This window comes from Macaca fascicularis, chromosome 20, assembly GCF_037993035.2.
Source record: "Macaca fascicularis isolate 582-1 chromosome 20, T2T-MFA8v1.1".
NCBI classification, from domain to species: domain Eukaryota; kingdom Metazoa; phylum Chordata; class Mammalia; order Primates; family Cercopithecidae; genus Macaca; species Macaca fascicularis.
In genome coordinates, this window is record NC_088394.1 from 16,382,566 (window position 1) to 16,404,277 (window position 21,712).

Here is a 21,712-nt window from a genome sequence, read left to right on the forward strand (position 1 = left end):
TATTGGTTGTTTTGCCCAAGTAAGGGGAGTGCTAGAAATGTGTATAAAATATTTATCTTTTCCCAAATGTTTTAGTCTGTGTGGTTTATGTATTTTTCTATGGGTTCTATGGTAAGGCACCTCTGTTGACATTTTGGCTTCTTAAAAGTTAGGATATTTAAGTCAGCAGGTTAATTATTTGAGAATTTAGAGTAAGAATGAGGGCAGCTGGGACCCGCTGTCAGCTTTGCCCTCTCTAGAATTCCCTTATTCAAGAATCTTCTGGCTGGGCGTGGTGGCTCACACCTGTAATCCCAGCACTTTGGGAGGCTGAAGCAAGTTGATCACCTGAGGTCAGGAGTTTGAGACCAGCCTGACCAGCATGGCAAAACCCCATCTCTACTAAAAATATAAAAATTAGCGGGCCTGGTGGTGTGTGCCTTTAGTCCCAGCTACTCAGGACGCTGAGGAAGGAGAATCCCTTGAGCCCAGAGGCGGAGATTGCAGTGAGCTGAGATCTTGCCACTGTATTCCAGCCTGGGCGACAGCGAAGCTTCGTTTCAAAAAAAAAAAAAAGAATCTTTAGGGGCTGCCCGTTGCCCTTCCAATAAAACCCATGGTCCTCACCATGAATAGGCCCCCTTGCTGTCCCTGGTGTGTTTTTTGCCAGTCGTTCCCTCATAGGATTGATCGATGTTCCTGTCACACTGGACTTTCTGCTCCTTGAATGTGCCAAGTACTTTTCATCTCCAGGCCTTCGCATGTCCTGTTCCCTCGGACTTGAATGCTCTTCATTCTTCTCCTTATGAAACGGACTCATTCTTCACTTTTTGGTTCTTGTCTAAACATATGTTTGAGTCGGGCATGATGGCTCATGCCTATAATCCCAGCACTTCCGGAGGCCGAGGCAGGAGGATCACTTGAGGCCAGGAGTTCGGGACCAGACTCAGCAACATGGAGAGATTTTGTTTCTACAAACATAATAAATAGAGAGAATGTTTTTTAACTACCCCAGCATTTTCATTAGCAAAATACACAAAACAAATATCCTTACTCTAGCCTTTATTCTCATGCTATTTGTGATACCTGACATTATATGGAAATAAAAGTAAACCTTTGAAACGGATGCTTTGATATAGGAGTCTTTGCTTCGATTTTTAGCAAGGATGTTTCCTCGAGGATCCTTCCCGGATGTCCCACACTAGGTCAGTCTTTTATTTTTAATTTTTTTGGGACAGAGTCTTGCTCTGTGGTCCAAGCTGGAGTGCAGTGGCATGGTGCAGTCTCAGCTCATGGTAACTCCATGTCCTGGGTTCAGGTGACCCTCCTACCTCAGCCTCCCAAGTAGCTGGGACTACAGATGCACAGCACCATTGCCTGGCTAGTTTTTCTCTTTTTTTTTTTTTTTTTTTAAAGAGATAGGGTTTCTCTGTGTTGCCCAGGCTGGCTTTGAACTCCTGACCTCAAGCAGTTTGCCTGCCTTGGCCTCCCAAAGTGCTGAGATTACAGGCATGAGCCACTGCGCCTAGTCAAGTCAGACTTCTAAAAATTGTCATATATCTTTTTCTCTTAGCATCCACCATAACTGTAATCAAGTAGCTTTTGGCCATGTCGGGGGCTTCCACTCTTTGGAAGCGGGGGTTTTGATCGCCGCTGTAGGTATTGAGTTGATAGCTAGCTACTAAATAAATAACTGTAATTTTATCAACGAGGATACCAGCTCTTTCACTCCTGATGTTGGAGTCAGCGATTCACCTGGTATGGGTTCTCATCCCAGCCCTGGCATCTGTTGTCCTTCGTGCAGTTTCCCTCTTGCCAAAGCAATAGGTGTGATGAAAATGACTTGTGAAGTGAGGCCCTCGTAGCAGGTGGTTGGGCCAGCTGCTGTCTTGTTGATCAGATCTGTCTGTGTGTCTGTCTCACCTCCTTCTCCATTTGCCACTTAGGGCTCGGTGGCCTATGTGCCACAGCAGGCCTGGATTCAGAATGATTCTCTCCAAGAAAACATCCTTTTTGGATGTCAGCTGGAGGAACCGTATTACAGGTCCGTGATACAGGCCTGTGCCCTCCTCCCAGACCTGGAAATCCTGCCCAGTGGGGATCGGACAGAGATTGGCGAGAAGGTCAGTATAGTTTTGATGTTGGCCCCTGGATGAGTCAGCTGTTGCTGCCTAACAAACACTCTCACACTCTCAGTGGTCTGTGAGTCTACTGCAGTCAGCTGACCCGGCGGGGCTCAGCTGGGTCACTCTGCTGAACTCTGCAGGCCAGCTGAGCTTGGGTCCAGGCTGTGGGTGTGGCTCAGGTCTCCCTTACAGAGCTGTTTGCTGGGGACTGGGGTGAGGGCTCAGCAGCTTTCCAAAGGGAGGCTCTTTTCATGGTGGCAGCAGAGGCCCAAGATAGGCCCCCAAAAAAGCGTGCAGTGTCCCTTAAAGTACACTGTCCTTTCCACTCACAAAGCAAGTCACTTGGCCAAGCTCGAAGGGAAGGGACGAAGGGAAGGGACCAGGAGGGAAGTACATTCTACCTTTGTGGTCACATGACTTCAGAGTCACATGACAGAGGGCATGTTGTTGAGGGGAGTGGTCAATGATTCAGATGTTCACAGTCCCTGTCAAGACAGACGTAATACTGAAAATAGCACAATAGCTAACACTTACTGAGCATTTTCTCACTCTTTATTTCTTTTCTTTTCTCTTTTCTTTTCCTTTTTTGAGATGGAGTCTCACTCTGTTGCCCAGGCTGGAGTGCAGTGGCACACACTCTGCTCACTGCAACCTCTGACTCCCAGGTTCAAGCGATCCTCCTGCCTCAGCCTCCTGAGTAGCTGGAATTACAGGTGCACATCACCACACTCGGCTAATTTTTGTATTTTTAGTAGAGGCGGGGTTTTACTATGTTGCCAGACTGGTCTCGAAGTCCTGACCTTAAGTGATCTGCCAGCCTCAGCCTCTCGAAGTTCTTTTTTTTATTTTTTTTATTTTTTTTTATTTTGAGATGGAGTTTCTCTCTGTCACCCAGGCTAGAGTGTAGTGGCACAATCTTGGCTCACTGCAACCTCTGCCTCCCAGGTGCAAGTGATTCTCCTGCCTCAGCCTCTTGAGTAGCTGGGACTACAGGCCCCTGCCACCACACCCAGCTAATTTCTGTATTTTTAGTAGAGGTGGGATTTCACCGTGTTGGCCATGCCGATCGTGAACTCCTGGCCTCAGGTGATCTGCCCGCCTCTGCCTCAAAGTACTGGCATTACAGATGTTAGCCACCTCCCCCGGCCTATAACTTGAGTATTTTCTGTATGCCGGGAACTATGCTAAACATTTTACACATAATTATTCCTCACAGCAAACCCATGGGTAGAATTTGTTGTTATACCTAGGTAATCATTGAGGAAAAAGAGGCACAGAGAGGCCAAGTGAGTTGCCTGAGGCCACACAGCCACAGAACTGCAGAGAGCATGGTTCCTGGGTTCATGTTCTTACCTGCTCGTTTTGTCATCTCTAAAAGGGCCATTCTCTGTGCCTCTCACCACTGCAGACTCTCCCTCCCCCTGTGCTCCAGCCCCCAGGTTTTCCTGCTGTTCCTCAGCAATCCCCAGCTCTTGCCCACCTCCACAGCTTGGTCTGAGCCTTCCAGGCCTGGGGTGCCCTCCCCTGCTGCTTGCCTGACCACTTTGCTCTCGCGCCCCATGGTGGTCGTCTGGTGTATCCCCTTTTGGAAGACCAAGAGTGCAAAATGCTGGCCCATTTCTGTTTTTAGTTACAAGCCAGGGGCTCTGTCGGCTTTCTTACTTGGTGAATGATGTTTAAAAATTGAGGTAAGTCTGTAGCTCCTTGGAAATAAAAAACAAATTATTGACCGGGCATGGTAGCTCACGCCTATAATCCCAGCAGTTTGGGAGACCAAGGTGGGAGGATTGCCTGAGGTCAGGAGTTTGAGTCCAGCCTGGGCAACATGGTGAAAACCCATCTCTACAACAAATACAAAAGTTGCCAGGCATGGTGCTGTGCGCCTATGGTCCCAGCCACTCAGGGCTAAGGTGAGAGGATTGTTTGAACCTGGGAGGTGGAGATTATAGTGAGCCGAGATGGTGCCACTGCACTCCATCCTGGGCGACAGAGCAAGTTTCTGTCTCAAAAAACAAATAGAAGGCACCTGGCTGCCAGCGCTGCCACCTCAGTGCCTGGGAGCCAGGGCAGGCATCTCAGGAGGGGCTGGGCAGTAACCTGTGATTTCCAGCCAAAGAGGGAAATGATGTTGGCTTATCTGTCATGGTGGGAGCTGGCGCTGCTGTTGGTCCATGCATTGTCCTTCCTTCTGGTGACTGGGACGTGGGCTGGATTTCAGCGTCCCCAGGCTGGAGCCTTGCTTCACCTATTATGTGGCTTTGCCGGACAGTGACAGATCCAGGGTAAGCTGGCAAACACGGCACCTGTGACCAACAGCAGCAGTAGCGTTAATATGCCCATGTCCACCAGCGCCTTCCATGAGACTAAGAAATCAGGGCTTTCCCACTGGCCAACATGATTTGGTGCCATCAGCCAGCCTTCGCTGAGTGCTTGCTGTGTGCCACGTGCCCTGCTCAGCACCTCACGGGAGACTCAAGTTTTCTCTTTGCCCAGTTTACAGGTGGGGCTAAACCCTGTGCCTGTGATCCCATCCTTGGTGGCGGTGGAGCTGGGGCCTGGCTCCAGGTTTGTGCAGGCGGCATGACCTCATGCCTTCAGCCTCAAACTCAGAGAAGAGGTGGCGGGTGCAGCTCTGCAGGGCCTCCACCCTGGGCCTGCTGTGTCCTGAGCAGGCTCTATGCTTTTCTTTCTTTTGTAAAGAGACAGGGTCTCATTCTGTCGCCCAGGCTGGGGTACAGTGGCCCAGCCATAGCTCATTGCAGCTTCGAACTCCTGGGCTCAAACCATCTTCCCACTCAGACTCCTGAATAGCTGGAACTACAGGCGTACGCCACCAGGCTTGGCTAATTTTTTCTTTTTTTTTGTTTTGTAGAGACAGGGTCTCCCTATGTTGCTCAGGCTGGTCTCAAACCCCTGGCCTCAAGCAATCCTTCCGCCTCAGCCTCCCAAAGTTCTGGGATCACACCACACTCAGCCTGCTTCTGCATTTCTTGAGTCTCAACGTTTCCCAGGAAACCCATTCTTGTGCCATGTCTCTCCCCAGGGCGTGAACCTGTCTGGGGGCCAGAAGCAACGCGTGAGCCTGGCCCGGGCCGTGTACTGCAACGCTGACATTTACCTCTTCGATGATCCCCTCTCAGCAGTGGATGCCCACGTGGGAAAACATATCTTTGAAAATGTGATTGGCCCCAAGGGGATGCTGAAGAACAAGGTGCCTGCTGGCGGGGCGGGGCTTGGCGTTGGGCTGTCTCGCCCTTTGGTTAAGTCAGAACGTGTCCCCTTTAGGAGTCCTTTACTTTCTCTGGCTTTCTTTGTGTTTAACTGGACTTTAAAGAACACATTTCTCATGCTTCTCTTGGAAGCCTTCCTAAGACAACTGTCTTGTAGTTGTCTTTATAGGGGTAAGTGTTCCATGCAGAGTTAAATTCATTGCCTCTGCATGGCCAAGGGAGGCCCGTCTTCCTGACTGAGTCCCAGGGCTGGCTTCTCAGCCGGGAATCCCACCCCAAGACACTGCCTGTGACCCAGCAGGATGTGTTTTCTTACTTGCGGAGGTGGCTGTGGGTGGAGGGGTTGGAAAATTGCCACAACATCTTAACATGATAGGAAATAGTTCCTATGTTCTTTTTATAGGGCAGTTGTGGTAATGGGTGCACACTGGCTCTTTTTCGTCCCCTGATTTTATTGTACTATTTTTTATTTTTTTATTTTTTTTGAGGGGGAGTTTCGTTCTTGTTGCCCAGGCTGGAGTGCAATGGAGTGATCTCGGCTCACTGCAACCTCCACCTCCAGGGTTCAAGCAATTCTCCTGCTTTGGCCTCCCTAGTAGGTGGAATTACAGGTGTGCACCACCACGCCTGGCTAACTTTTTGTATTTTTAGTAGAGTCGGGGTTTTACCATGTTGACCAGGCTGGTCTCAAACTCCTGACCTCAAGTGATCCGCCTACCTCGGCCTCCCAAAGTGCTGGGATTACAGGCATGAGCCACCAGGCCCAGCTGTTTCCCCTGATTTTAAAACTAACTCATCCCCATGGGTGGGATATAGATTAAGAAAAACATGAACAAGAAAGATGGAAGCAGTTACATACATTCCACTGGTTAGAGATTTTGTATTTCTTTCAAGTCTTTTTGCTCTCTGTATAAACTTTCTAAATAGGGTTATCTCGTTACACACATATATACAGGAAGCATTGTGCTATGTGACCTCTTGTAAGCATTCCCATACATACCACTAACATTCTGTGCAAACATATTTTAAAGTAGTAAAAAACATTTTTGAAAATTACTAATACATGCCCATGGTAACAAAATTGAAAAGTACAAGAATATGGATATATTCTTACAATGTGTGTGTGTGTGTGTGTGTGTGTGTGTGTATAAAGTAAATAAAGCTGGGCACAGCGAGTAATACCAACACTTTTGGAGGCCTGGACCAGTGGATGACCTGAGGTCAGGAGTTCGAGACCAGCCTGGCCAACATGGTGAAACCCCGTCTCTACTAAAAATACAAAAATCAGCCAGGCATGGTGGTGCATGCCTGTAATCCCAGCTACTTGGGAAGCTGAGGCAGGAGAATCTCTTGAACCCGGGAGGTGGAGTTTGCAGTGATCTGAGATTGCGCCGCTGCACTCTAGCCTGGGCAACAGAGTGAGACCCCGTCTCAGAAAATATATATAAATAAAGTAAATAAAGTAGTCCCTTTTCATCCTGCATCCCTAATCTTTAATTCTTCTCTTAGACAGCAAGGGTTAGCAAATCTGGCCCACCGCCTGCTTTTTGTATGGCTCTTGAGCTAGAATGATGTGTGTATTTTTAAATAGAAGAAATCTAAACAGGAAGAATATTTTGTGACATTTGAAAATCGTATTAAATTTAAATATCAGTGTCCATAAATAAAACTTTATTGGAACATGGCCAATGTATTTTTTTCTTTTCTTTCTTTTTTTTTTTTTCCGGAGACAGGGTTTTGCTCTGTTGTCCAGGCTGGCGTGCAGTGCCACAAGCATGGCATGGCAGCCTCCAACTCCTGGGCTGAAGCAGTCCCCTTCTGCCTTCTGAGTAGCTCCTGGGACTACAGGCACGCACCACCGTGGCTGGCTGATTGATTTTTATTTTTATATTTTTTTGTGGAGACACATCTCACTATGTTTCCCAGGCTGGTTTCAAACTCTTCGCCTCAAGGGATCCTCCCGTTTTGGCCTCCCAGAGTGCTGGGATTACAGGTCTGAGTCCCCGCACGTGTCCTGTTGTTTAAAGTGTCATCTGCGGCTACTGGAACCCAGCAGAGCTGAGTTGGTGGTGTGGCAACTGTAAGATCCATAAAGCTGAACAGATTGACCGTTCGCTGTTTAAGGAAACATATGCTAACTTTTATTAACAGTTTGATGAATGTCTTCCCAAACTTTCAGATCTGCAGATCAAATGTATTCATGTGCATACTTTGTAGTGGTTTCGGGGGTAGCTAACAGCGGGAGTTGTTTGAGAAAAAAATTAAGCCAGGGCCGGGCACAGTGGCTCATGCCTGTAATCCAAGGCGGGTGGATTGCTTGAGCTCAGGAGTTCAAGATAAGTCTGGGCAACACGATGAGACCCCTGTCTCGACAAAAAATACAAAAGTTAGCTGGGCGTGGTGGCACCTATCTGTGGTCCCAGATACTTGGGAGGCTGAGGCAGGAGAATTGCTTGAACCCAGGAAGTACAGGTTGCAGTGAGCTGAGATCGCACCACTGCACTCCAGCCTGGGTGACAGAGAGAGACCGTATGTCAAAAAAAAAAAAAAAAGAAGAAGAAGAAAAGAATTAAGCCATTGGGCCGCGTGCAGTGGCTCGTGCCTATAATCCTAGCACTTTGGGAGGCCGAGATGGGTGGATTGCATGAGCTCAGGAATTTGAGACCAGCCTGGGCAACATGGTGAAACCCCATCTCTACTAAAATGCAAAACAAATCAGCCAGGTGTCATGGTGGGTGCCTGTAATCCCAGCTACGTGGGAGGCTAAGGCATGGGAATTCCTTGAACCCGGGAGGCGGAGGTTGCATTGAGCCGAGACCATGCCACTGCACTCCAGCCTGGGCAACAAACTGAAACTCTGTCTCAAAAAAAAAAAAAAAAAAATTTAAACCATTGCATACAAACTGTTTTGCAGCGGCACCATCCTTTTATTCCTTAACACACTTGTATGGTTCCCTCCCTATCTGTTGTCATTCAGGTTTTTGTTAAAAAAATAACCTTCCCTATCGCCTTTGTTAAAATTGTAAAACCCACACACTTGGTCCACCCATTCCCCTTTTTTGCTGCGTTTTCGCCATTCAGCAAGCACTATTTTCCTAGTGTTCATTTCTCCTCCAGCCCTGGAATCTGCGGCAGCGGTCTTTGTTTCCTGCCACCTCCCCAGCTTTTAGCTCAGCACCTGCGGCGTGGCAGACCCTTTGCACATGCGCGTGAAAGGACGGTGTGCACGGGTTCAGCTGCTCCTGGATGCTGTTATCGCAGGTGCATGTCCCACCTGCAGACCTGAGTTCTGTCCGCCAGGTGTTCGTTGGCTCATTCCTCCTTTAGTCTTCACTCTACCAAGCCAGGCAGTCTTGCACGTGTGCACTGATGTGGCCGGGTATCCCCTTTGCCCACAGACGCGGATCTTGGTCACGCACAGCATGAGCTACTTGCCGCAGGTGGACGTCATCATCGTCATGAGCGGCGGCAAGATCTCTGAGATGGGCTCCTACCAGGAGCTGCTGGCCCGAGACGGCGCCTTCGCTGAGTTCCTGCGTACCTATGCCAGTGCAGAGCAGGAGCAGGACCCAGAGGACAACGGTAGGGGCAACCTCAGGGTTCCTCCCTCTCGGGGTATCTGGCGCCTTGAAGGGCCACACTGGCCTCTTTGAGGTTGCCACCAGCCACCCGGGGAAAGTGGCTCATCAGGGTATGAGGGTGGGAGCTGGATGGAGCCCCCTGAAGTACCAACTTGGAAATCCATCTTAGTCCCTGCAGCGCTGAATTGGGAGGGAGTCTCTGTGCTTTACGGCCAGGGGATGGGAGCACCAGGCTTCAGCTTAGCTGACCTCAGGGCAGGATCCAGCGCCTTCCTGGAACATGACCTTGGGCCTGATGAGTTTCAGGGTCCTTATGGCAAAAATGGGAACGATGGTAATTAAAGTCCTGGCTCTCACGGCTGAGAGGAACTGAGGACACACGTGACACAAGAGATGTGACGGTTGTGAAGTGAAGCACGGAGTTAAGCTGGCAGGCTTGGGTTGGTGACGTCTGGGTTCAGTCCCCAGTCGCTCATCTCCTCAGCTGTGTGACCTCAGGCCTGCCCTTCAGATCCATCTGAGCTTCATTTCCCTCCCTCATAAGGCAGTTTAGCAGGGCCAGACGTGGTGGTTCCCAACACTTGTAATCCCAATAGTTAGAGAGATTGAGGCAGGAGGATCGCTCCAGCCCAGGAGTTTGAGACCATCCTCCGTAGCATGGCGAAACCTCATCTCTACAAAAAATACAAAAAATTTGCCAGGCGCAGTGGCTCACGCCTGTAATCTCAGCACTTCGGGAGGCCAAGGTGGGTGGATCACTTGAGGCCAGGAGTTCAAGACCAGCCTGGCCAACATACTGAAACCTCAACTCTACAAAAAAAAAAAAGGTTTCAGATACTATTAAGTGCTATGAAGGGGAAAAATAAAAGACAGTGCCATGGGCTGAGGAGTGATAGGTGTCATTGTGGCAATTCAGGCAGGGAATAGAGGAAACACCCTCTGGGGAGGTTGCATCAGCGTGGGAGGGAGCCAGCAGGGAGAAGATCTGGGAACAGTGTTGTGGGCACAGGGAACAGCAAGTGCAGAGGCCTCAGGACCAGCAGGAGCTCAGTTTGTTTACCAAACAGAAAGGCTGGTGTGGCCAGACCATGGTGTGCCGGGACCTGGGGGCAGGAGAAGAGGTCAGCACAGTGATGGTCCTGCAGGGCCTTCCAGGTGGGTTTTGGTCTAACTGCCCTGGGAAGCCACTGAATGTCAGAGAGGCAAAGTGACCAGCCCCAGGATACACAGCATCTGCTGGCAGGGTCAGTTCTCAAGTTGGTCTCTGAGTTTCTCATCCTCTGGCTGGGGTGGGACCTCCTTCTCTGCAGGGGTCCTAGTGGTCTCTAATAAGTGCTTTCTTGAGATATAATTCACACACGTAGGCTGGGCGCAGCGGCTCATGCCTGTAATCCCAGCGCTTTAGGAGGCCGACGCAGGTGGATCACCTGAGGTCAGGAGTTCCAGACCAGCCTGGCCAGCATGGAGAAACCCTATCTCTACTAAAAATACAAAAATTAGCTTGGCATGGTAGTGCACGCCTATAGGCCCAGCTACTAGGGAGGCTGAGGCAGGAGAATAGCTTGAACCTGGGAGGCGGAGGTTGCAGTGAGCCAAGATCATAGCACTACACTCCAGCCTGGGTGACAGAGCAAGACTTAGTCTCAAAAACAAAAACAAAATCAAAAACAAAAAACCAAAAAGCAAAACAAAACAAAAATTCACACAACATACAGTTAACCCAGTTAAATCACACAATTCAACCATCACCACAATCAAGGTTAGAACTTTTTTTAAATTACCCCCAAAAGAAACCCCAATCCATCAGCCATGACTCCCTATTTTCCCCAGCATCCCCCAAGCCCTAGGCAACCACTAATCTGCTTTCTGTCTCTAGATTTGCTTATTCTGGACATTTCATATAAATGGCATCACAATAGGTGGAATGTTGTGACTGGCGGCTTTTACACTTAGCATGATGTTTTCAAGGTTCAACTGAGTTGTAGCTTCATTTCCTTTTATTGCAGAATAATATGCCATTGTGCAGATAGACCACACACTGTGTTGATCTGTTCACTGGTTGATGGACATTCGGGTTACTTCCATTTCCTGACCCTTGTGAATACTGCTGTCATGAGCCCTGGTGATTTTAAAGGAAAAGTTGGTGGCCAGGCGTGGTGGCTTGTGCCTGTAATCCCAGCACTTTGGGAGGCCAAGGCGGATGGATCACTTGAGGTCAGGAGTTCAAGATCAGCCTGGCCAACATGGTAAAACCTCATCTCTACTAAAAATACAAAAATTAGCTGGGGTGGTGGTGCTCACCTGTAGTCCCGGCTATTCGGGAGGCTGAGGTCAGGGAACGGCTTGAGCCTGGGTGTTGGAGGCTGCTGTGAGCCAAGATCATGCCACTGCACTCCGTCGGGCCTAGGTGACAGAGCAAGACCATGGCTCAAAAAAAAAAAGTTGGATTTTTGTTTCTTGCCAGTGTGTGATAGCTGACATTCCCTTCAGCTTTTAAATTCTCTGATTAGAATGAATTTCTGCATGTTCATTCCCTTGTGGTTGGGAAGTTGTGTCTTGAGTCTAGCCTGTTTCTTCTTGCTGCAGAATCCCTCCTCATCTGTCTCTTAGCCGGAGCAATGGGTTGTGGCAACTTCTTGGTGACTTTTTCACTGACCTGCTTGGCAGGCTACTTTTAGGTGAAAATACCCTTTGTGCTTTCTAATTGAAAATGTGTGGGTGTAGCTGAATCTTTTGCCCAATGTGACATCTCTCTCTCTACCCTTCCATCCAGGTGAGCAAAAAAATGTCCTTAAACTCTGTTGGCCCCAGATAGTTTCCGGCCCCCACTTCCTTTCCCAGCTGCTAGAGTATCCAAGCAGTGTATACAGAACATGGGAGGCTGCCAGTGGCGTTACGATTTTTTGTGCACATCAGCACTTAATTTGGCGACGCAAATGCCACCCACCACCCTGGCACCTCGTTTGACCTCATTTCCCCAGTTTGACCTCCCCACCTCCTACCTTTGAGGATACGTAGAAGTCCTTGGCAGTGGGTCTTACATCAAACTGGGGCACCCCTCTCCCCCACCACCCACCCTTTTCCATTGCTCCAGAGGGGCCCTGGCTGTAAAGTCTTGACATCAGGGAGCCTTAGCCAACTTGAAGCGCCAGTGAGTGACCTTGGGTTTGTTTAAACCACATTTTTGGCTCTTCCTAAAGGAGAACTTCTTTCCTTTTTGGGTTAATCAGCTCTTTTTTTAGAACACCCAGTCTGAAGCGGGGGTGAGTGTTGGTATTTGGTTTGGGAGGGTCCTTGAGGGGGGATGGACAGGACCGAGGCTTGTGACTGGGGCGATACCGACCTCTCTCCTGGGATACTCAGTTTACTGTTTTCTAAGATAACATCTTTTTTTACTGTTTCTCGCTCGCTCGCTCCTTTTTTTTTTTTTTTAAACTTTTTAATGGCATTCCTTTTATTACTTATTTATTCCCATGCCATAAGCTTTTATTTCTTCCATTTCTTCTGGGATATATTTTTCTTCCGTGCAGCCTCCCCTTCTGGTTTAGGAACAATTTGTTCCCTTTCAGGCAGCATCATCTGAATGTGGCAGGGTGAGCTCATGTATGGGTGAATCCAACCGACGCTGAGCTCTGTAGGTCCGGCGGCGCATCTTAGGTGCTTTGTTCAGTTGGTTATGCTGAAAGACCAGAGAATCTGCATCTCAACCCTTAAATTCAGCGTGACTGTATTTTTAAGCATGTGCAGCAAAAATTCAGCACTCTTTTTGGGCCACCAGCCTTGTGGCCAGCCCCACTCCTTGGCCTGGGCACACCTGCCACCTCCACCATTGTAACGTCAAAATGGTACACGTTGTTTCTGTAAAGTGGCATCTTTCTGATATTTCATGGCTTTTTGTATATGCATGCCCTTGATAGCCTGGGCAGTTTCAGGAGTTTTTGTTTGTTTGTTTGTTTTTTTGTTTTTTGAGACAGAGTCTCACTCTGTTGCCCAGGCTGGAGTGTAGCGGCATGATCTTGGCTCACTGCAACCTCCGCCTCCTGGGTTCAAGAAATTCTTGTGCCTCAGCTTCTCAAGTAGCTGGAATTACAGGCATATGCCACCATGCCTGGTTAATTTTTGTGTTTTTACTGGAGACAGGGTTTCACTATGTTGGCCAGGCTGGTCTCCAACTCCTGGCCTGAAGGGATCCTCCTGCCTCAGCCTCCCAAAATGTTGGGATTACAGACATGAGCCACCATGTCCAGTCTCACAATTGTTTTTAAAGTGAACACAAAGATTTGAACCTCTTAATTTGCATGGTTCTGTGGGGTTTTTTGGATCAAGTGAATAGTGAACTATTTTCACAGATTACCTCAAGCCACTTAAGGGAAAAAAATTTTAAGGGATTTAAAAAAACGGCTCAAACTCCTGACCTCGTGATCCGCCCGTCTCGGCCTCCCAAAGTGCTGGGATTACAGGCTTGAGCCACCGCGCCCGGCCTGAGATCCGGCCACTGCACTCCAGCCTGGGCGACACAGCGAGACTCCGTCTCAAAAAAAAAAAAAAAAAAAAAAACGGCTCATTAACCTTCATAGCTGGAAGGTAAAACTCATCTTTGTGACTCTGATTTCTTTCTTAGGAACCTAATACCTAGAGCAGTGGTTTTCCATGGGGGGCAAATTGCCCCCACCGTGCCCCCAACCCTGAGGACAATTGGCAGTGTTTGGAGACGTGTTTGGATGTCACAACTGTAGTGAGGTTTGCCCCTGGCAGGCAACCAGGATAGAGGCCAGCGATGTCCCTAAACATCCTATGACACTCAAGACTAATTCCCCCTTACCCTGCCCCCCATGACAGAGAATCCCCTGGCCAGGACATCCAGAGCACCGAGAGGAAGAAGCCCTGTATGCTCCGACTTCACACTGCTGACTTCCCTCGTTCTCTTGGGAGAAGGACCTTTATTCCAACAATATGGCCATTTTTCTCTTTTAAAATTTTTTATCTATTTATTTTTATTTTTATTTTTTGTAGAAATGGGATATCACTTTGTTGCCCAGGCTGGTCTCGAACTCCTGGGCTCAAGCGATCCTCCCACCATGCTGGAATTATAAGCATGAGTCACGGCACCTGGCATGTGGCCATTTTTCAACACCTTGCTTGAACCATCTGTTAACCTCATGGCAAATATTTTTCCCTCTTAAGTATTTATTGAGTTTTCCTTATTGATTATAGAAGCAATGTGTGCTCATCATAGACATTTGTAAACTACAGAAGAGTACAAAGAATCAGGAAAATGCTGGTCATGGTGGCTCATATCTTTAATGCCAGGACTTTGGGAGGCCGGGGTAGGTGGATCACCTGAGGTCCGGAGTTCGAGACCAGCCTGGCCAACATAGTGAAACCCCGTCTCTACTAAAAATACAAAAAGGTCGGGAGGCTGAGGCAGGAGGATGGCGTGAACCTGAGGGGCGGAGCTTGCAGTGACCCGAGATCACGTCACTGCACTCCAGACTGGGTGACTTCGTCTCAAAAAAACCAAAAACCAAAAATATTAGCTGGGCGTGGTGGCGGGCGCCTATAATCCCGGCTACTCAGGAGGCTGAGTCAGGAGAATTGCTAGAACCCGGGAGGCAGAAGTTACAGTGAGCCAAGATTGTGCCACTGCACTCTAGCCTGGGTAACAGAGTGAGACTCTGTCTCAAAAAAAAAAAAGTCCCAAAAAAGAACATCCTTCCACCCTCACCACCCAGAAAGGGAGCTGCTGTTAGCTTTGGCATCTTTTCCACCTGTCCTTCCTTCTTAGACCTTTTCCCTTGACAAGATTGAGAGTGTTTCGTCGGGTTTTCTCATCTCCTGCCACCTTTGATTTCTTAACAGTGGGCCGTAGGCACCTCCCCAAGTTACAGAAATTGGTTGTCAGCACAGAGCAGCTGCCGAGAGAGTTCATCGTACAGACCCCACATTCCTTCTGGCTGTCCTCAGAGGCCGGATTTCTTCCTCTTTTGAGGATGAAGAGCTTTCTGTGCCGAGGCTAGGGGAGGAGGTTGGTGAGACAGTCAGTGAATGCCGTTTTTGGTCAAAAATGAGGCGTTGACTGTAAAGCTGTGAGTCAAATTCTTCCCTCCGGGGAGGCTGGCCTGCTGGACCTCGCCCAAGCAGAGTTCCAGAACCTTCTTGAGTAAAGGCAGTGTTGGTAGAATAAACAGTGAGACGGCTGGCAGCAGAATATAGGCAGGACTTAACGTGGGTCAAGGGTAGAAACAGCACCTGGCTTGACAGCATCCGAAAACCAACACCTGCTGGTTGCACGAACTCAGTGACAGTCATTGAATTAAAAGTTTCGTATGTTTGCTTTAAAAAAAAAAAAAAAAAAAAAAGAATTCTTACTACTTTGTAGCATTCTCCTCCCTGGCCCCCAGCCTTCATTTCCCTCTTCTTCCCTGCTTTGATTTCTTTGTGGCACTTATTGCTGCCTGGAGTAAATTATGGATCTACTTGTTCGTTTATTGTTGATCTCTTCCTTTGGAATTTAAGATCTCAGGAGTTTGTTTTGTTTTGTTTTGTTTTGGGAGTCTTGCTCTGTCACCCGGGCTGAAATGCAGCGGTGTGATCTCGGCTCACTGCAACCTCCACTTCCCCTGGTTCAAGTGATTCTCCTGCCTCAGCCTCCCAGGTAGCTGGGATTACTTGGGAGTAGTAATGTGCGCCACCACGTCCGGCTAATTTTTGTATTTTTAGTAGAGATGGTGTTTTGCCATGTTGGCCAGGCTGGTCTCGAACTCCGAACCTCAAGTGATCCAACCACCTCAACCTCCCAGAGGGCTGGGATTGCAGGCATGAGCCATCGCACCTGGCTGCTCTGAGGGGTTTTTGGTTGTCTCTCTATCCCCAGGACTAAGAAAAGAGCCTGACACATAGTTAGACACTCAATAAATGTGTTAAATAATTCAGTGGATGAATCGCACCCTGGCTGTTCAAGGCACGTCCTGCGTAAGCAATGGGTAGGCCAGAGGGCTTTGGATGTTTACGCAGCAGCATAAATACCTCAGACTAGGAGAAAATAGGAGTAGACCCCTCTCAGGTCTGCTTTAGAAACCAGCTTTCTCAGTCCTGGCTGTGAGAGGGGCCCCTCTGGCAATGGAAAGTCAGCTCTGCTTCTTGAGTTGGCCATACAATTGTCAGTCTGTCCATCTGTCTGCTGGGTGTGTACAGAGTGCCTGCTGTGTGCCGCAAGGCCACCTGGTACGTGAGCCTCTGTGTGGAATGGTGCCCCCCACCTTGAGTTGTGCAGTGTGCATCCTGTGTAACTGCACTTGGCCACCTGCTGTGCCAGGTGCTGGTAATACAGCGATGGATAAGACCCACTTCATGCCCTTGAGAGCTCACAGTCTGATGGGAGAGACAGACACCAAACAATAAGGGTATCACAGTGCTAAATGCAGTGACGGAGGAGTGCTTGAGGGCCTGGGAAATCCCAGAGAGGAAGCCCCCATCGCAGCCTGGGAGGGTCCAGGATGATATCTGGGCTAAGTCAGCTGCTCTTCTCCTCTTGGGTACATGTGCATCTGGCTCTGTGTGGGGCCAGCCCTTGTCATAAGCAATGTCTGTCCTCAAAGGGGTTGAGGGCAGACAGTAAGTACCCAGTAAATGTGTGCTAAATGAACCATTTATTGGTGGGAGTAATGGTCCCATGCTACCTCCCAATGTCATTGCCTGGCCTGCCTACTCTTAATACTTTCTTTCCCTCTCCTGCTATAAAAACAGGTGTGAAGACTGAAGGTTGGTCTGCATTATTTGTTTAGCTCTATTTATGGTTAAACACAGTTATGACTTTGTGGCTCATGCCTGTATTCCTAGAACTTTGGGAGGCCAAGGCAGGTCTATCAGCTGAGGTCAGGAGTTTGAGAACAGCCTGGCCAACATGGCAAAGTCCCGTCTCTACTAAAAATACAAAAATTAGCCAGGTGTGGTGGCAGGCACCTGTATCCCAGCTGCTTGGGAGGCTGAGGCTAGAGAACTGCTTGAACCTGGGCAGCAGAGGTTACAGTGAGCCGAGATCACGCCACTTCACTCCAGCCTGGGCTAAAGAGTGAAACTCCGTCTCCAACAAACAAAAACCCAACACAGTTATGACTTTGGAGAAAGGGGTTGGTCTTCGGCAGTGTGCTTGTCCCAGATCCACCCAGCATGTGTGGGTTGGGGAAACTGAGGCACAAATGGAGCAGACCCTTCAGCCATTCTTGCCCCTCCCCCTTTAGAAAAGACAGCCCCTTCACTTAGTTAGTTAGGGGCTTAGGGTGGGAGTTTTGCTTTGCTTCTTAACAACATCTTGGGTCTTCTGAATTCCCAGGCAGCGAAGTGATGGACGAGGAGGAAGCAGGTCAGTACTGCCTGGGTTGGAGTTGACTCTGCTCATCGAATGAGGCCAGAGACGGGCCGAGACCGTCGCTGCATGTCTGAGGAGGTGTCGTCAGATGTCTGGGTTTTCACTCCCCCGGTTGTTCATTGGTTCACTTAGCACACATTTACTGGGTACTTCCTGTGTGTCTGGCTTTGAGGCTGGCACTGGGGGATACGGCCTGAGTCCCCAGATCCCTTTATTGTCGCTGGTGACCTTGACTAAGCTTTACTGTTTCATGTGTCACGTTACCATGGCCAGCACGCCTCGAGGGGACCGTGCTTATGAAGTGCCTGGCACACAGTGGATAGACAATAAATGGCAACAGTTTGATTGTGAGCTGCCACCCATGCATCCTGGGGCACAGTCAAGACACACATGGGCCCAGACGATGCAGGGTGATCCGCGCCTGTGGGGAGCTGCAGCAGGTGGTGGTGGAGGGCCCTGAGGAGGGGTGTCACCTAGAGGAATTCCAGTGGCCAGAGTGGACCCGTCCCTCCTGCCTTCGGCAGTGTGTGGCTAAGGGTCCCAGCCAAGGGCTTTTTTTTAAAAAAGCAACAGAAGCTGAATCTGGCCACCTTAAACAAAAAGACTGTTTCCTGGAAGGATACCGGGTAACTCATGAATCAAAGGCAGAACCGAGCCAGTAGAACTCAGGAAATGGGGACTCCGGGACCAGACAGACTCTTTTAGGACAGATGAACTGTCTTTGGTCCTTGTAGACCACTGATGAGGGTTCAAGTCCTGGGAGAGGGGCTTTCATGGGGCAATCTCGGACACTGTCCACCTTGGCTGGGGGAATCTGAGGCACCCTGATTGACAGGCCCACCAAGGCTGTAGGAAGAGGGAGAGCTGATTCCTTCAAAAGGCCAACAGGGGGCCAGGAGCAGTGGCTCACACCTGTAATCCCAGCAGTCTGGAAGGCCAAGGTGGTTGGATCACCTGAGGTCAGGAGTTTGAGACCAGCCTGGCCAACATGGTGAAACCCCGTCTCTACTAGAAATACAAAAGAATTAGCCGGACGCAGTGGTATGTGCCTGTAATCCCAGCTTCCTGGGAGACTGAGGTGGTAGGATCAATTGAACCCAAGAGGCAGAGGTTGCAGTGAGCCAAGATCGCACCTCTGCACTCCAGCCTGGGCGACAGAGAAGACCCTGTCTCAAGACAAGAAAAAGAAAACAAAGGCTGACAGGATGGTGGACTAACCGATGTTCAGATTCCTCCTCTTAGGCGCTCGGTCCTCCCCCATGCAGAGTGGAATTTTCCAGCTGCCCAGTTCAACCTGTAGGCTAATTGGTGGGTTGAGAGGGTGAGACTGCCATAGCAGGCCACTGCAACCTTAGCGAGCACTGCATTCTTGCAGAAGCTCGCAACTGACCCTGGTGGTCAGTGAGGAACAGGAGAAGTGAAGGCTGAGGCTTACAGGAGGGCGGCCTGAGGCTGCTGGTAGGAGGAGGGGGCTCTCTGCGGCATGCAACCTCCGGATGGAGGTCCCTGGGAGTGTTCTGGAACATTCTCATTCCTGCACAAAGAAAGATGGTTAAGAGCGTGGCCGGTTCCCAGTGTTACGCATGTGTGTGAGAACTGGCTGCCTGGGAAGTCCTGCTTGGTGTCACTCTTCCTTCCTGGGTGATGTGGCTATTTGTGCTTTGTTTGTTTTCTTAATTTAGTGTTTAGTTAGTTTAGACAAAACAAAACAGATGCTGACATTAAAGGGAATGTTTAAAGCAGAGGTTCTCAGTTCCTGGCTATGCCTGTAGTTCTCTGGAGAACGTGTTTAAGGGGCTGCCATCACTGAACACTCGCCGTGCCAGGCCCTGCGTGCGATCTCGTTTCATCCTCTCACGAATGAGGGTTGGGTCTGCTGCTGTTCCTGTTTTGCAGATGTGGAAGATGAGGCTCAGAGAAGTTTATCATTTCCCCAAGGCGCACAGCCAGGAAATGAGAGAGCACTTCCCACACATCACAGTTGATGGAGCGTGCTCTAATTCAGAGTCACCGCAGGGACTGGGCTAGACACGAGGGCACCTGCCTATTTTTTAATTTTAATTTTTTTTCTTTTATTAATGTTTCTTAGGTTTCTTTTTTAATTTTTGTTTTATTTTATTTTTTTTTTTTGAGACAGAGTCTTGCTCTGTCACCCAGGCTGGAATGCAGTGGCACGATCTCAGCTCACTACAACCTCTGCCTCCTGGGTTCAAGCAATTCTAGTGCCTCAGCCTCCCGAGTAGCTGGGATTACAGGTGCGCACCACCACACCCAGCTAATTTTTGTGTTTTTAGAATAGAGTTGGGGTTTTTCCATGTTGGCCAGGCTGGTCTCGAACTCCTGGCCTCAAGTGATCCGCCCACCTCGGCCTCGAGAGTGCTGGGGATTACAGGTGTGAGCCACCATGCCCAACCGCCACCTGTTCATTCATAAAGCCCCCTGTGACTCATTTACAACCAAGACTGAGAATCCCTGGCATGGAGCGCCTCCCTGAGTCCAGGAATGATCTCTGCAGCCCCCTCTTCCCTTCCAGGCGTGTCTGTGTCTCCAGGCGTGGCTGTTTCTGGGAGACTTTGCATTTTTTAGCTCTGTTTTTATTTGTGTCACCTGAGTGTGTTCCCAGGGTCACCCTAGCATGTTCCCAGGGTCACCCTGACCATGCTGCTGGCTGCATATCTATCCCTTTTGTGTCTTTTGTCTTGGGTCCTCTCCCACCTCTTCTGGGGTCAGCCCTCTCATGCCTTACATTGTGCTGCTTTCTCTCCTGGCACCAAAGAATGAGGCAGTCAGTGCAGAGTGGGGGCAGTAGTCATCATCCTCACTGAGTTACTGTGAACCGGGAAAGAGATAGGATCTGTTTTGACACAGCACGATGCCCGAGCGCACTTGATAAATGTTGGCTGTCATTGTCATTGTTGATGTTCCGGTGATTATTATTGATGCCAGGTGAATTCTTACTGGGATCAGGGCAGATATCCAGCTGCCGTGTCCCTTGGTGTCCTTATCAGTGTCCTTCCTTAAGTCTGCAACCAAGGCATCTGCCAGGGCTGGGGTCTCATCTGAAGACTCAACCAGGGAAGGGTCCACTTTGAAGCTCACCTGGTTGTTGACAGAACTCGGTTCCCCAGTTGTTCAAATGTTGAAATACTTTCTTATTACTGTGGAGACAGCCACTGCCCCAGGTACCTTTTACCCTGAACTCTTGGGACCTCTGTGTGGTCTGGGAACTGAAGGGTTAACTTCTGGCACTACAGGGGTCTCTGGGCCTCTGCCTGTTGGCTGATGCCCTTGTCAATTTGGTTATCTATTTTGAGTATCACCTCTTCTTGCAGTGCTTGGGAATCAGGGGGCTATGCCCTTTCCCTGGTGTGGTTCCTTGCATCCTGGTCCTAGGAAGTGAGTTTAACACAGCAGAGCTACTGTTTTCTGGGCTGCGTTTTACCCATTGCTGCTGTCACAGGATGCTGGCTCAGGCCCAGTTCCCTCAGTGGATGGAGCCCTTTGCACAGTTGCGAAGCACTGTCTCTGCCCCGAGGGACTGAACCCCAAATACCACCTGCCCCACAACCAGACAGCCTGTCCGTGGCCTCTGCAGAGCAGGTCTCCTATTTCCGATCATCCTGGCGGCCAGGTGCTCTGCTGTCTCCTCCCTGTAGTGGCTGGTGTTTCTTGCCCTTGGTTTTAGCATCTGGCTTATGTAACCCCACTTGCCCCCTTTGTCTCTCTTCTGCCAGGGGTCACGGGCATCAGCGGTCCAGGGAAGGAAGCAAAGCAAATGGAGAATGGCATGCTGGTGACAGACAGTGCAGGGAAGCAACTGCAGAGGTAAGAGCGGGGAGGGTGGCCCCAACCCGAGGACCCTGCCCTGTCAGCGGGAGGACAAGTGGAGGGACAGAAGAAAGGCCTCGGCCCCCTGGGGTCCTGGAAGTCCTGGTCTTTCTGCCTCCCCTCCCAAATCCTCCAAAGACCTTGCTTTTCAGAGCACAGAGGCCCAAAGAAGGAATGTGACACTCTTCTTGCCAGGTGGCACGACACACACAGTCCTCATGATTTAACCATCTGTCCCCACTTCTGACACTCATGTTCCCTACATGGCGTGAGTCTTTGCTCAGATCCCTTGGTGGGGCCTGGAAGGTTCAGGCTTTATGAAGCAGCATTCGATTTAAAACTGTCTCAAGGCCAGGTATGGTGGCTTATGCTTGTAATCTCAGCATTTTGGGAGGTTGAGGCAGAAGGATCGCTTGACGCCAGGAGTTTGAGACCACACTGGGCAATACAGCAAGACCCCATCTCTACAAAAAAGGAAGTATGTTTGCGTTTGATTATAGAGGGTTTCCTTAGATCCTCGGGGATTTATACCATATGCAGTATGTTAACCATACTAGTTTTTAAAAATTGGCTAAGTTGGCCAGGCATGGTGGCTTACGC

The 21,712-nt window shown here is 49.5% G+C and overlaps 1 protein-coding gene across 4 annotated transcripts in view; it reads left to right on the forward strand.

Moving 5' to 3' along the window:
• Positions 1 to 21,712, forward strand: part of ABCC1 (ATP binding cassette subfamily C member 1 (ABCC1 blood group)) — a 193,624-nt gene that overhangs the window by 134,304 nt on the left and 37,608 nt on the right. For all 4 annotated transcript variants that reach the window (XR_012429506.1, XM_074028316.1, XM_065536819.2 and 1 more), the window contains 4 exons: positions 1,926 to 2,102; positions 5,149 to 5,316; positions 8,734 to 8,917; positions 21,019 to 21,109. Coding sequence is in view for 3 of the 4 variants with exons in the window: in XM_074028316.1 (XP_073884417.1) it covers positions 1,926 to 2,102; positions 5,149 to 5,316; positions 8,734 to 8,917; positions 21,019 to 21,109 (620 nt within the window). In the remaining variant the exon portion in view is untranslated. The remainder of the gene's footprint in view (positions 1 to 1,925; positions 2,103 to 5,148; positions 5,317 to 8,733; positions 8,918 to 21,018; positions 21,110 to 21,712) is intronic.